We start from the raw sequence: 14,437 nt of genomic DNA, 5'->3' as shown, positions 1-14,437 counted from the left end.
GTCGAAATGTCGAAGGCAATCAGACCCACGGTAGCAGGTGAAAGTGGAGGGTCTCGCAAACAAGTATATGATCTCCTGAGGAACCCCACATTCCTGCCGTTTGTTGACCAGCAGATCCAAAGCTTGTTGCATTGCTGGGGTCAAAAGAACAGGTACCGTTCTTCCCCTTTTTCCTCTTATCTCTATCCTCCGGAAGTTTTGACAGAGTATCTTTTCTAGGTCTGAGAGGGCTTCATTTAAATCTTCATGTGGGTCAGATGAATTCTCACTCCAATAAGCAGAGAGGGACATTTTTGACACCTCCCCTATTGCTGGACATCTAAATAAGAATGGAGAGTCAGGACATCTTTTGTGAATGGAAGCAACAGAGAGGCATTCCAATTAGAGGGGCATTCCACTTAGATTCCTGAAATGTTCTCAGTGATGCAGATGATATAATATCATTCCATCTAGTTTCATATACTCTGCGGAATGTACAAGCCTCTTTTGCTAGATCAGTTCAATGGTTACACTAGAAAATATGCGCTGCTGTACTCTTAATCCCCAATGAGAGAGCAGCAGCTGGCCGCTGAGAGCTGGCCGCTTTTCCAGGTTTTCCATGACCGTACGAACCCTGCATCCCTCAGCAAAATGCTGTTTTTGGATAGATAGCATGTTACCTTTGGAACCTAGCTTCCTTGTGTCACAATCATCATACTGTTTTACGTGTCTTATTGATTCAAGTAAATGTTAAAACAAATATATACTACCCAACACGGTTAACCAGCCAGGTGCCGGCAGATTAATCTTAGCAGGTGGCTCACTGCCTATCTAGCTAGCTACGTAGCTGTCCCTCCTGGCTCTCCCTTGCGAGTACAAATCAGCTAGGCACAAACCTGTTGCTTTATAACTTTGTTAAGTGCAAAGCATTGTGATAATTCACATTTAATTTATTGTTAATTTAAGTTAAGCTGCCAGGCTCATGTAAATGTGTGCTTTTACCAGTTTAAAAAAACCTTTCTTTGACCACATGCTGCATCTAAATCAAATTGGCTCAGCTCACTTATAATGAATCACAATTTAATGTCAGCATAATTTACCTTTTTATTAGCACCTTCTTCATCCACCTGCGTACGCAGAAGTGAACTATTCTCCGGTCTCCTCCTCTGAGTTGAGTCAGGGAGCGCTTGTTCTGAATAGTGCTACGTCCTGTAAGGGTGGTGATATTATCATACCCAAGGTCTCCCGTCTCCGCCCGCCAGGCATGTCGCTTTACATCTATCTAGATTCTAGATAGATGTATAGCGACATGCCTCGTTAAAGTCATCAAAGTAAAAGGTGGGTACCTTGAAGAATCTAAAATCTAAAATAAAATCTGGTTTGTTGAGCATTTTTTTCCTTTACCACATAATTCCATATGTGTTCCTTCATAGTTTGGATGTCTTCAATATAAATTGGCAATGTAGAAAAACATGTAAATAAGGAAAAAACATTGAATGAGAAGGTGTGTCCAAACTTTTGACTGGTACTGTAGACGTTTAACACAAGTTAGCTACATGTGAATGACTAAGCTAGCTAACTTAATTAGTTTGTTGATTTGATTGCTGAGAAATTAAATCCTGTGGCTAAGAAAATCAAACAAAGACTAGCTAACTGAAGTGATAACATTTGCATGCATGCCTGCAACATGCTAACACCAAGTAACTTGGTGTTACTTGGTGCTACCAAGGCTTAAGTCATTTCAGCAAAATGTCAATACAATGTAAATTCAACTCAAAAGGACATAATAGGGCAACGATGAATTTGATAATATCACAATTACCTTGTTGGAGTGGAATGGATTATGATGTATGTTCACAGGAGGGAAGCAGCAGGTTGTAATAGATGCTCTTTCCACTTCAGTACTGGCAGGGTCAGACTTGGGGTGAAAATTGTCTTATCATCATACTATTATACTTCCTTCAATCGTGAATAAAATCACTTATCTACAATATTTTACACCAATATTTTTTATTTCTTTGCTTCTACTGTGTGCTAAATGAGCCGTTGGGACTTGACTGAACATGATTTCTTTCAGATGATTTATGGGCGATCGCAGGCCACAAATTAAACTCTGACTTAACAAAAAAGAAAATTACTGTATTATATCGTGAAATTGTACACTCGCTTGCTGTGAATATTGTTTACTGCAAAAAACATCAACATTTAAAGTACTCAACTGTATTTTCGAAAAAGATAGTTTACTGAAGCAAATTTCCTTTAAATTAAGGTAATTAGCCACTGTTTATGTAAAGTGAATATGTATGCATTCTTCTTTGTTGATTTTTGGTTAACCCTGAAAATCATACAGGGCATCATCCTGACCTTCTTTTCACTGAATTTGAATTAATTTTCCTAGGGTCCAGGTTTTTGGACCCCACTAAAATTTTGGACCCCACCCTGTGACTTTGCTGTCAGATAACAGACCCCGGAATGTGATAAAGACAAACACACACACACACACACACACACACAAATATACACACATACACACACACTTTACAAATAAGTCATGTAATAGTGAAGGCAGACACAAAACACAATTAGAAACGCTTTATATTATGGGATTAGACTATGAATCACCTCAAAGAATTGTTTCCCACCCCTGTCATGTTGTGAGAGTAAATCAAGTTGGATTCTTTACTCTAATGAATGTGAAGTCAAGATGTGGCATGTCACTGCTGTAGTGGTAGAAGTCGTTTATTTTGGTTTGAAGCGAGTGAAGAGCAGTGCACAAAATTACAGGCTCCTATTCTGGTTTCCATGCTTTTCAGCGTTTAAATGATAAACAGAGCAGATAAACCTCCTCCCTGCTAACACTGTAAAATCAGTCCAAACTGCAGAGCAGACTGAAAACACAACCATGGACATGTGGCTGGTTGTAGTAGAGGTTCTAAACTAAGAAAATCAAAGTGGACATTATTGGTGTAAAAAGCATTCACACCCTGCGGCAGAACAAAACCGCAGAAAGGTTTTGAGTGCCGTTCAGCTTTGGTGAATTTTCACCTCTGATATTTGTCCCATGCAGGGCCGGTCTTTCCTACAGGCGACATAGGCGGTTGCCTAGGGCGCCACTCAGAGGGGTCGCCAAAAACTGCGCCGAGCAAAAAATAAGATGAAATAAAATAAAAATTGTTTTGCTAGGCAGAGTTTTTTGTGCCCCCTTCTCTATGTGGTATAGCCAAAAATATTGTATTTAATTACTCTGACAGTAATTTAAGTAGTTTCATTAGAGAAATCAGTAAATGACAGCAGCACTCAGGTGGAACGTTTGGCACGGGAGCAGTTTCACCCGTACTGTCAGGTGCAGTCTGGATGAGGAACTGAATGCTCCGTGTCGTTCCTGCTGCTGCTTCCATCCTGTATTCTACAGGGTAGTAGTGGGTGAGAGTCACCTACGTTAGCTCCTAAAGCCTCGTTTGATCACCACGGGTGTCATTGAGACGTGTTGACTGGTAAAACCTAGAAACTCCGCTGGGCAGTGAGGAGAGACACTCGCGCACTAGGTGGGCGGGGCTACATTCGCCTGTATAGGTGTTTATTTTACCTGCACGTCGTCTTGCAGGCGGGTCGCGATAGTATATTGTTTACTTTACAGTGTGTAGTTCAGCTCCGACACACACAGACTCTGTAATTCATGTATTGTTATTGTGCCTTATAAAGGCCAGTTATAAGCTAATGTTCAATAGGTCTATATTGTAAATGTTTATATTTCTTTATGAGTGATGATGTAAATTAAGATTTGTTTGGAAGAGAGAGACACCATAATAATTGAATGTATGTTTTATGCAGTTTAAATGCAGTTACACTCAAAGAAATGCTTGTACTTGAAATTGTGTTTAATTTGAATAAGATGCAGTCTGGATGTGGAACTGAATGCTCCGTTTCGTTACTGCTGCTGCATTCATGCTGTATTCTACAGATAAACTTTGTTGCTGTGGTATCAATTTTGGGACCCATAACATATATCTCCAACCAATATTTTGACATTAAAAAAATGAATCTATCATTAGGGTAAAATGAGGCAAAAATTGAGGTACGAACCTCCTTGGTGTTGTCAGAACATGCTAGCACATTGAGGCGTATGGTTAGTGTGTGTGTGTCCAAGCAACTTCGACGAAGAAAGAAATAATTTTATAATAAGCTTTCGTGTGTGTGTGGGGGGGGGCGCCAGGAGTGAAGCTTGCCTAGAGCGCCAAATGTGCTAGGGCCGGCCCTGGTCCCATGCAATCGTTAGCTACTTTGCACCACCCAGATAGCTAGCTTGTCAGCTTTTTCACAGAATTGACTGACTCTGGGATTGGTTTGCCTTAGAAAGATCGACCCATTGGATCCTTCGTTGCAGAGGGATCGAAGGCCACATTTAAAGGAGCCTTTGAAATGGCCCAGTCCAACCACTGTGAAGCAGTTGGTCTTCAAATAACAAAGTGCTGGGATAGATGCACTGAATGAATGTGTGTGTGATTGGGTGAATGTGAAACTGTAGTGTAAAGCGCTTTGAGTGGTCATCAAGACTAGAAAAGCGCTATATAAATACAACTACAAATCCAAATCCAAATGCAGCCTCCAGACTGAGAACTGAGACTGAGCAGTGACATGCACTCAAATCAATTTGTCCAATATGTGTATCCGCAGGACTTCTATACAGGGACTTCACACTTCATTGACCACTGCACAGACTCTGGTTCCAAATTATATCAAAAGTCCAAGAGGGCAGTGCCCATATCCAGTATATTTTAGCTTATATAATTTATGTCCAACAAGAGAAAATGGAGACGTGTAGTAGACGTAGGGTTGCCAACCGTCCTTTGAAAAACGGAATCGTCCCGTATTTAGAAACGAAAGCACCCGTCCGGTATTGAGCTGAAAAGGGACGCACTTTGTCCCATAATACTGTGAGTCAAAATTATGACTAAATCTATTTTAACCTTTGTTGACAAGACGAGACGAGAATGTTGGTGGTTGACTAAGTCTCAATAATGTTTTTTTCAACATCATCCACATCAAACTGCTGCACACTTCATCCTGAAGCGCACATCATCATGCGGCGCACATCATCCTGCTGCGCACATCATCATGCAGGGCAAAATATCACTGCACATCATCCTGCACCACAAATCATATTTTATTATGTCAAAATCTATTTTAACCTTTGTTGACAAGAAGAGACGAGAATGTTGGTGGTTGACTAAGTCTCAATAATTTTTTAAAACATCATCGTATAAAGCCGTCATGAAGTAGCAGGAGCGGGCGAGTGAGTGAGTGTGTGTGTGCTCCCAGATAGCGCACCGGTCCTGTGGCTCCGCCCCCCTCCACGCTCACTCGCTGAGAGACACAGCCTTATTCATTATTCGTGTACAAGTCGCTCCCAGCCACACATACAACTACACTCACAAGACCATGACGTTGCAATTACAACTTTATTAAAATCACACAAACTGTATCAGTAAACAAACTCAACCATGGACAAGTTTCTGATTCATAAATGTCAGGCAACCGATGCGCCAGTTGCGAAGAACCCAAAGCGAAGAAGCCAGAGCTTTGGCCCCCATCAACCTGCGGCGCACATCAGCCAGCTGCACACATCATCCTGCTGCACGCATCTGCGCACACATCATCCTGCTGCTCACATAGGCGCACATCATCCTGGGGCGCACATAATCCTGCAGCGCACATCATCCTGCAGCCCACATCGTCCTGCAGCGCACATCATCCTGCGGAACACATCGTCTTGCGGCGCACATCGTCCTTCACACACACTGAAAGACAGTCTCATAACTCTCCAATCATGTTTGCAAATAACACTGCGACGATACAACCCTCTGTTGGGCGCATTACTGTAATAATCAGCTCTTGAGGGTCTAATCATCAGGATCTCCACCAAACTTCTCCAGCTACCTGATATACTGAGATGTCACACATTGTTAGGATTCACATCAGAGAAGATTCCAGTCAAGATTGTGATGATTCTTTACATTTAATAACATATTTCATGCTGAGTCTGAAACATTTATTAAGTTATTTTGTTTGCCTTATTGTTTTTTTTCCTCAGTTGCTATGCTTAATTCACGGACATAGGGACAAAGAAAGAAAGTGAATTAATTAATAAGGATCTCATACAACGATAAATAGGTTTTACCTGTGCTCTATATTGTTTATAAGGCACAAATAATATATGTAATAATAATTCCAATATAAATGATTAAAACAAGCCAATATATATTTATACATATGTACATTTTCATACATCTACAGACCAAATAGTAACATGTTTGCATTGGTATTTACTTTGATAATTTTGCTGTTTAAAACAATAAGTTTGCCTCATAAGGAAGAAATAAATTCAGGCAAGTGACTGGACACGATATGACGCATTTAATATGAGACCGAAGTTGCCAAAGGCCAGACTGTGACGTATAATTCAGTCGCCCAATGCGCTAGCACAGATTCCTGGGTCAGTCGGGAGGTTGTGTCTCTGGAGTTGGATCATGGCTCTGAGGGTCACTCGCTTGGTCATCCCGTCTGGAGCCGCTGCTCTCAAAGCAGTGACGGCTGCTCAAAAGGTGATGATGGAAAATGCGGAGAATATAATCGTTATTTGTCCTCCTACAACGTTTCAATTTCACAAGGACAAGCTAAGCTAACAGTTAGCCTCCCGGTCGTTAGCATCACAAGCTGTCAACCACAACCCAGACACTCACTTGTTTGTTTCTAATAATAATACGTCTGTCACAGTCTATTTACAGCTGACAGGACATTGAAGTAGTGAAATGTTTCATTATCAACGTCACATGTAATCTCGTTAACAGCCAACACACCGCGTACCTCCTCCAGATGTGTTGCTGGCGAACTTCATCCAGATAGATGTTATGTTTAGCTTCTTGTCAGGCCTATTCTTTTCCTCAGTTCATTTACGCCGTTGATCACATTTTAAGTTGGCTATTCTAACCTTTATCTACAATTTGTAACTGCTTTTCTGTGTCTCGGCTCCAACTGGTCCAAAATGCAAAAGCCTGACATTAACACAGGTCACACTTCTTCATTGAATACCCATACAATGTAGAAGAGATTTCTGGATTCCTCTAATTACATATAAAACACCACACAGGCAGGCTCCTCATTATATTCTGAATGATTGTGTCCCTTGCACACAATGAGATCTTATCTTCTGACCATCCGCAAGTTCAGATTAAGAACTAAAGGTGACCTTTTGTATCATGACTCCCAACCCTTTGGAACTGTTTCCCCTTATAATGATTGCACAGTCCGTTAACTGTTCATGTATTTATTAAGTAAATAGCTTCACTTGGTATAGTCCTTATGGTTCCACTGTTTTTGTTTCTGTGCCATTTTATTCTTCTGTTGTTTTACTGTTATTTTCTTTTATTTTATCTCAACAATTGTTTTGTACAGCAGCTTGTAAGTTTGGTTTTCAAAGGTGCTTTATAAATATAATTTCTCACATATTTACACTGCTGTGCCATATTTGGCATTGTTGTTTTTGTATTGTCGTCCTCTGTCTGATATCTATAAGTAGTCCCAGTTGATTTTTTTAAATCAAATCTAAATATAAATCAAACAGAGAATGTAGCCTAAACAGCCATTGATTTCATAATCACTGCTAAAGTGCAGGTAGTTGTCATTTACTTTGGCTCTGGTTATCTACTCTCATTTATGTCATGGGGGATGGACAATATATTAGAAATATTCTTCATTATAGAACAAGACAATACCTGTCAACAACGTGAAGTTGAATCTACACTTCTCTCTGGTTGATTATGTTTACAATGAGGCGTATACTAGTGGTTGTTGGCATCTTGTTTTCAGTGGGTTTTGTGTTTCTTTGTCATCCAGGCAGGTGTTCACACAAGCTCCGTGAGAACCCTTCGTTATGGCTGGTTGTCGTACGCACTGGGTGAAAGGACAACACCTCGGTTTAACAGATTCAGCAAAATCATCTCTGTGGATGGAAACTTGGCGTCAGGGAAAGGAGCGGTGGCTCAGAAACTGGCTGACAAGCTGGGTAAATATCTCACGGCAGATTGATAAACTCTCCCTTCAATCATTTAATACTGGCTAATATTATGCCCCAGCCGATATTGGATATAACATTAACCCTAATAACGATATTTTCTGGCACTATTGGGGGAAATGTACAGCTGATTGTCTTGGTAGAAGGTAAATAATTTGATTCTTGGTATATGTGGCCAGAGCTACTGTGATATTTCAGTTGGAGGAGAATATGGGAGATAGTGGTGCCTACAGTAACATATAATTGTATCTGCAGGGATGCACTACATGCCTGAGCCTGACACGTTCTACCTGGACAAGATGACGGGAGAGAAGGAGCCTCTCTCTGTTGACTTCAATGGGATGTGCAGCCTGGAAAAGTTCTACACAGACCCCAAAGCTGCTGATGGGAACAGCTACAGGCTGCAGCTGTGGATGTACAACATGAGGCTGCTGCAGTACTCTGACGCCATCGAGCACCTGCTTACCACAGGTATCACTCACACAGTTTGTTCTTTCCTGTGATCAATTTAACAAATTTACATGGCAAACATTAGATTTGTATTGGTTTTAAAATCATATTTGTGATTATCATGCATTAATTTAATGCTATTGACAGATTCATTTTAGTAATAATATTTCCTGTTTGTTGTTAAGGGATTTAAAGTGTATTAACGGCATCATTCTCTGTGTTTAAGGCCAAGGAGTGATCCTGGAGCGATCCCCCTTCAGTGACATGGTCTTCCTGGACGCCATGTTCACAGAGGGCTACATCCGAAAGGAGTGTGAGTCTCAGTGTCACTACTATTAAAAGATGCAGACAAATAGTCTTTAACTTCCCATTAAACCTAGAAAATACATAGTCAATTAAGTATTAGACAAAATTGTCTTTATTTCAGTGGACCAGAATATAGACAGCAGTTTTTTCCTAATTATTTTCTGTTTTAAATTTAGTTTGCATGTGTATAAGAAAAACAAACTGTGGGACACAACATACTGTTCTTTTTACACATTTCTTGGATGCAGGCGTGCAGCACTACAATGAGGTGAAGGGCATTAGTATCTCTGAGTTCCTGCCTCCCCATCTTGTTCTCTATGTGGACCTGCCAGCTGAGGAGGTGCAGAAGAACCTGAAACAGAGCAGCAAGGTATCGCGACAAACTCATTGAAAACACAACCATACACAGTCATATCTGTAAGACATAGTGATGATGTCAAATATCTACATCCTGCTCATTAACCTTCAATAGAGGGAAGATTATTCTCACTGGAACAGTAACCGTAATACAAGTAGCAGCCCAGTGTTAATTTTGGCAGCTATTTTTGATTTAGTCTTAGTCTAAGTCTTTTGACGAAAATGCATTTTAGTTTTAGTCATATATAGACATTTTTATCCTTCTTAGTTTTAGTCTAGTTTTAGTTGACTAAAACAAATTACATTTTAGTTTAGTTTTAGTCGACGAAAACGAATTCCATTTTAGTCACATTTAGTCATTTTTATCCTTCTTAGTTTTAGTCTAGTTTTAGTCACATTTAATAGCCACATTAAACTCCTTTTCTATAAAAACATATAGCTGCAACCTAATAGCTTAAAAGTATATATTTAGTTTTAAATGTGAAAACAAAAAGTGAGAGCAGGTCAGACTGGAGGCGAACACAGATACTGCAGCTCGGTACAAACCAACTGCAGCTTCTGTTTTGATCAAAATCTGCAGCGCTGATCTCAGATCAGCTGAGACCAGAGAAACTCTGTGTTTTCACTGTTTCCATAGTTAAGAAGCAGTCAGTCACTGAGCGGCACGTGAACGCGCTATCTGGGGCGCACACACACACAGACACACACAGACACAGTCACTCGCCCGCTCCTGATACTTCATGACGGCCTGATACGATGATGTTTTAAAAATTATTGTGACTTAGTCATCCACCAACATTTTCGTCTCGTCAACGAAAATTAAAATAGATTTCGTCATAGTTTTTATTTTTAAAGATTTGTTTTCGTTACGTCTTCGTCTCGTCTTCGTCATGGAAAAAAGGGTCGTTAACGAATATATTTCGTCATCGTCTTCGTCAACAAAATTAACACTGTAGCAGCCACCTCAGACGATTGAACACACTCATCAGTGATGACTGGTGCTAGTGGGATGTTTTATTCTGGGTTCTTAGGCTTACAATAGTTCACTAATTTCGATTAAACCTCTTTATTCTCAGGCGTATCTTCAGAGTGTTCCTCTGACATACTTGAAGAGCATCGAGGATGGATACAAGAAGTCTTTTCTACCCAAAATCAGGTAAGAAAAACTTGACAAATTCAAGAGATACTGTCAAATGTAATGACTGTAAAGATGGATGACATGTCAGCTCCCTAAAAGTGGAGACAAACGTCTGGATCTTCCCCTGGTGGCTGGCTGTAGTATAGGTCTCGTCGACTAGTCCACATAAGTGGTTTAGACATGGACCAAATGAAAAATGTATTAAAAAAGCGAAATATTGAGTGTTTGCCTGTGTTTTATTGTAATTCAGTGAAACATCAGAAGTTCTCGCTTACGATACAACCCAAGCCCAAGATATCGAAAAGGTAAGAGAATATTGGACGTTAGCTGCCTGAAGAATGATTTCTATGTTTAATTACACCATAAAACTTATCATCAATTTCTGTAAACCAGTTATTTACTGTGTGCCGTCCACAGATGGCAGAAGACATCGATGATTTGAAGTTTGAGAAAGGTCCCTGGTTGGATCAGGATGACGTCACCTACCACCACATGAGGATGTTGTGAGTTCCTCATGAGTTTCGCACTTTATCACATTAAAATGCAAATTACACAAAGGAGCATTGGTCCCACAGGTGAAGTTGGATTCATACAATTTGCACAATTCACACTGTATTACACTCTCAGTCTCTCAACCTGATGTGAATTATATAGAGAACTGAAAATGCAAATTAGCTCTAATTGCTCTCATTACCCTTTTGTGTGCTATGCTCAGTTAATCTATTCTGCAGAGCAGGTTTTTAACATATTGCAGAAGCTTTTTCAAAAATTTTTTCTTTCTTAATCTCTCTTCTCCTCTTTGTTTTATTCTCTCTTTTTTGCAGCGTCGAAGACAAACAGCAGGTTGCAACTCTGACCCATATACCTAGGTTCTTGCCAGAGATAACCATCGGGGCCCACGACTACGATGAAAAATACTATTCTTATAAAGCGGTAGGTTGAGACTATGTATTCCACCTGGCAGCCTCACTGTCATTTCATATCTTTAGTTTTGTCATTGTGTGAATAGCGTCTTCACAACACATCCAACCCCCAGCTTTAGGATAAAGTTCTTATTAAACAGCAAAATGGAAAAAAACAACATGATATTGGTGACGGTCACGTAATTGTTTGCCACCAACAAACTGGTTTGAGTATTTCTGTAACTTTCTGGGATTTTGTCTAACATTTAACCAGAAAACATTCGGTGTGTTCTGCAGTTCTGTGGACAGTGACGTGTTGTTGAATTACGAGGTCAGAGGAGAACGACTGTGATCAGAATCCTCACTAGACACAGCAGAAGAATATTCACTGTAGCACATCAGTGATGTTTCTGCTGTCAGTGACACTCGGTCAGTTCGCATGCTGTGTTATGTTTGACAATGAGTTCAGAGCTCTTCAACAGTATTGCTATGGTGATCGTCATGGATTGCTTGGTGAGTGCCCATTCCTGCTGCAGGCTATCCCGCTTTTTCGACAGTTGGTGGCAGCAACGTGCAGGAATATTAAACTGTGGTCACAAAGGCAAAGATTTTTAAGTGTCATTGAAGGTTTTAGTCGTACATATGATAAAATCTTCACTGTCATCACTTGATGGCTGCAGGAGCACGAAGGAATTCTATCCAGCTTTATTTGCATAGCGACAAATCACAACAGACATTATCTCATGGCACTTAACATCAAAATCGCGACCTGACAATATTCCAGATAGAATCCAGCAGCTCCCACGATGAAACACCCAGTGAAAAATGGAGAGAAAAAAACCTTCCTCTCAGCAGGACGGAATGGGACTCGAGGACAGTGTGTTTCCATGGAGATGGACTGAAATGTCTAACCCTGTTATTCCTTATACTCCTCAGTGTTTTCCTCAATGGTTTTTGATACATGCTGCTACATTTCATATTAAGCACTAAAGATATGGTCACAGCACAGGAAAATGTCCCCTTTTCCATGAGTTGCCAAACATATTAAGATGTTCACATTAAACTGAGTTTCCTCACATCACAGAGGTACACAAACAAACATCCAATTATAACGAATCCAAACTCAAACTCAGTAGAGTGCAAATCTCCGCCAAGGCCCTGCAGTCCCCTTATTAAACAACAGTTAAATTCACTAGAGGAGTATTGGAGTAATTCTGCTCACAAACAAATAGATCAAAACATAACCTTGTTGGTAGTTGTCCCGCTTAAGTACATATACCAACACATTCTGTTCCAATAAAGCATAGAGAGAAAGATGCACATGTGTTTGTTTTAAACATTAGTTTTCTTAACTGTTTTTCTAACAAAGATGCTTGCACCTCTCCATCATAGACAACAAATTAAGATGGACAACATGACTCCTCCCCTATGTGAAGCCAAATCATCTCAATTCCCCACACTGGTGGCTGGCCACAGTGTAGGTCATAAACCCCACCTCCTCCATGTTAGCATATTGGACATGGACCAAACTAAAAAGTCAAAATACAAGTTTCGGAGTATTTTTCGTTTTGGTTTTAATTATTTGATGCTATTAAAAACGGGGTAAAACGTTGCGATTGGTTGAGTGAGTTTATCGGCTGCAAACGATGTCATAGGCACAAGACGGCAGCGTTCTTATCCAGGATGTATTGGTTTCATTTCTGAATAGAGTGAAGAAGTGAGGATGCATTGTCCATCTTATTTAGTATATGAAAATAGCAAAATTTATACATATGATTTATTTAATTTATTTCGTAGTTATTTTACGTTGTCGCAGATTATTGATAACTTCCTTCGTGAAGTCTGCTGAGGTCTGAGACACTTGTGCATGTGATGTATTGTGGATGTGAACAGTCCTCAGCTCACACAGAGTTCTTTATGCTCATTAAGTTCAAGAGTGTGCGACTGTGTTGGAAGTCCTGTCATTACTGGCGGACACACTGCCCTTTTGTTTGGCGTTTTGTAATTATCCGGTGATAACTTATCTCTTCTATTGTGTAGAACACTTTATTAAAAAAATTCACATTATCGAGGATCCTACCTCTGTCGAAGTCGATCCATACTGTTCCTTTTCCTTTTATTCCTCCACCCTCTGTGATACAAAGCCTGTGCAGCACTGTCAGCATGATTGAAATCATTTTCTTGCGCTGAAATATTGAGCGACTCGTATAGTTACAAGAAGGCAAATGTCAGATGTGGAATATTCTGCGGGGCTTTTGGTATCATCAGTCTTGGAGGGAAACATTTGGGTTTGACCTTTTCTGTTTATTGACTGGGGTCCCTTTTTTTTTTTGTCCCCCCTGCTGCAAAAATCAAGCTGCATTATGCTGCAGAGGGCTGTGACCCGACATTTTGTCGTAAGCCTGGATCTCCATGGAGAGAATGAGAAACTGTGACACGCGGCGGCGCAATGTTCCTCTGCACATTTGAACCAACAGATTAAAAGTCACCGAGGATATTTGCAGCACTGGTGCATTGCAGATTCCATAGTAATAAATAATGAAAAATAGAGTTTGATAGTTGATTACTCATTACTTAACTTATTAAACCTTCTAAACAGAGCGCTTCCCTGCTGATTAAAATAAACATCCACACTATTATGCTTGTAAATCAAAGTCTTTATATTAAGTATTAATAGTTACTCATTTGATACTGTTGGTTTTAATCTTCAGTCTGGTTAATAAACTCTGCCTTTTTATCCTTGTAGCTTCCTGGGAAGAAGTACTCTCCTGGATATAATGCAGATGTTGGAGACAAATACATCTGGCTGAAGTGAAGGAGTTCACAGGTCCGAACTCTGAACCGTTTTGATCCAGTCGTCCTTTGCTTTACATCCCAAATAACATGTATGTATTAAAAGAATAAATTTTGAATCTAATTAATGTCTTGTCTTTGTTTTACAAGTTTCCACAGGAGGAGGTAGGGAGGAGTTATTGAATACATTAATAAACATTTTACATTGTGATGTTATCAACAGCTTCTAAGCTTTATCGAGCAACTTTTAAGTATTTTTAACTGTTCAGCTTTACTCTTCAACTTGCTGGACCTGATTCTGACAATTGATGCTGCGACTATCACTCAGTTCCACTCTTCTCCCAGGAAATCGTTATGAAAGAGGAAACTGTCTCCATATTCAGGCACTGAACCACGTTTTAATCAAGCTGGTTTAATTTTAAAGAAATTGTATAGTTACAT

At 39.9% G+C, this 14,437-nt stretch overlaps 1 protein-coding gene across 1 annotated transcript; it reads left to right on the top strand.

Moving 5' to 3' along the window:
* Window positions 1-6,425: 6,425 nt before the first annotated feature.
* ndufa10 (NADH:ubiquinone oxidoreductase subunit A10) lies at window positions 6,426-14,120 on the top strand. Its single transcript, XM_062402879.1, has 10 exons — window positions 6,426-6,581; window positions 7,873-8,041; window positions 8,306-8,521; window positions 8,727-8,813; window positions 9,055-9,176; window positions 10,240-10,319; window positions 10,552-10,606; window positions 10,719-10,804; window positions 11,126-11,234; window positions 13,950-14,120. Exons 1-10 carry the CDS (start codon window positions 6,507-6,509, stop codon window positions 14,016-14,018), a joined length of 1,068 nt encoding a protein of 355 aa, XP_062258863.1. The 5' UTR covers window positions 6,426-6,506; the 3' UTR covers window positions 14,019-14,120.
* Window positions 14,121-14,437: the final 317 nt, after the last annotated feature.

Source organism: Platichthys flesus, chromosome 13 (assembly GCF_949316205.1).
Source record: "Platichthys flesus chromosome 13, fPlaFle2.1, whole genome shotgun sequence".
NCBI lineage: Eukaryota > Metazoa > Chordata > Actinopteri > Pleuronectiformes > Pleuronectidae > Platichthys > Platichthys flesus.
The sequence above is the reverse complement of the archived record's forward strand: the minus strand, read 5'-3'. Positions and strand labels throughout refer to the sequence as shown.

Bases quoted from the DNA above. Each gene is read 5' to 3' on its own strand.
- ndufa10 (XM_062402879.1), top strand. From the start codon at position 6,507: ATGGCTCTGAGGGTCACTCGCTTGGTCATCCCGTCTGGAGCCGCTGCT. The intron at 8,814-9,054 runs GTGAGTCTCAGT...TCTTGGATGCAG, and splicing joins GGGCTACATCCGAAAGGAGT to GCGTGCAGCACTACAATGAG. The intron at 9,177-10,239 runs GTATCGCGACAA...CTTTATTCTCAG, and splicing joins ACCTGAAACAGAGCAGCAAG to GCGTATCTTCAGAGTGTTCC.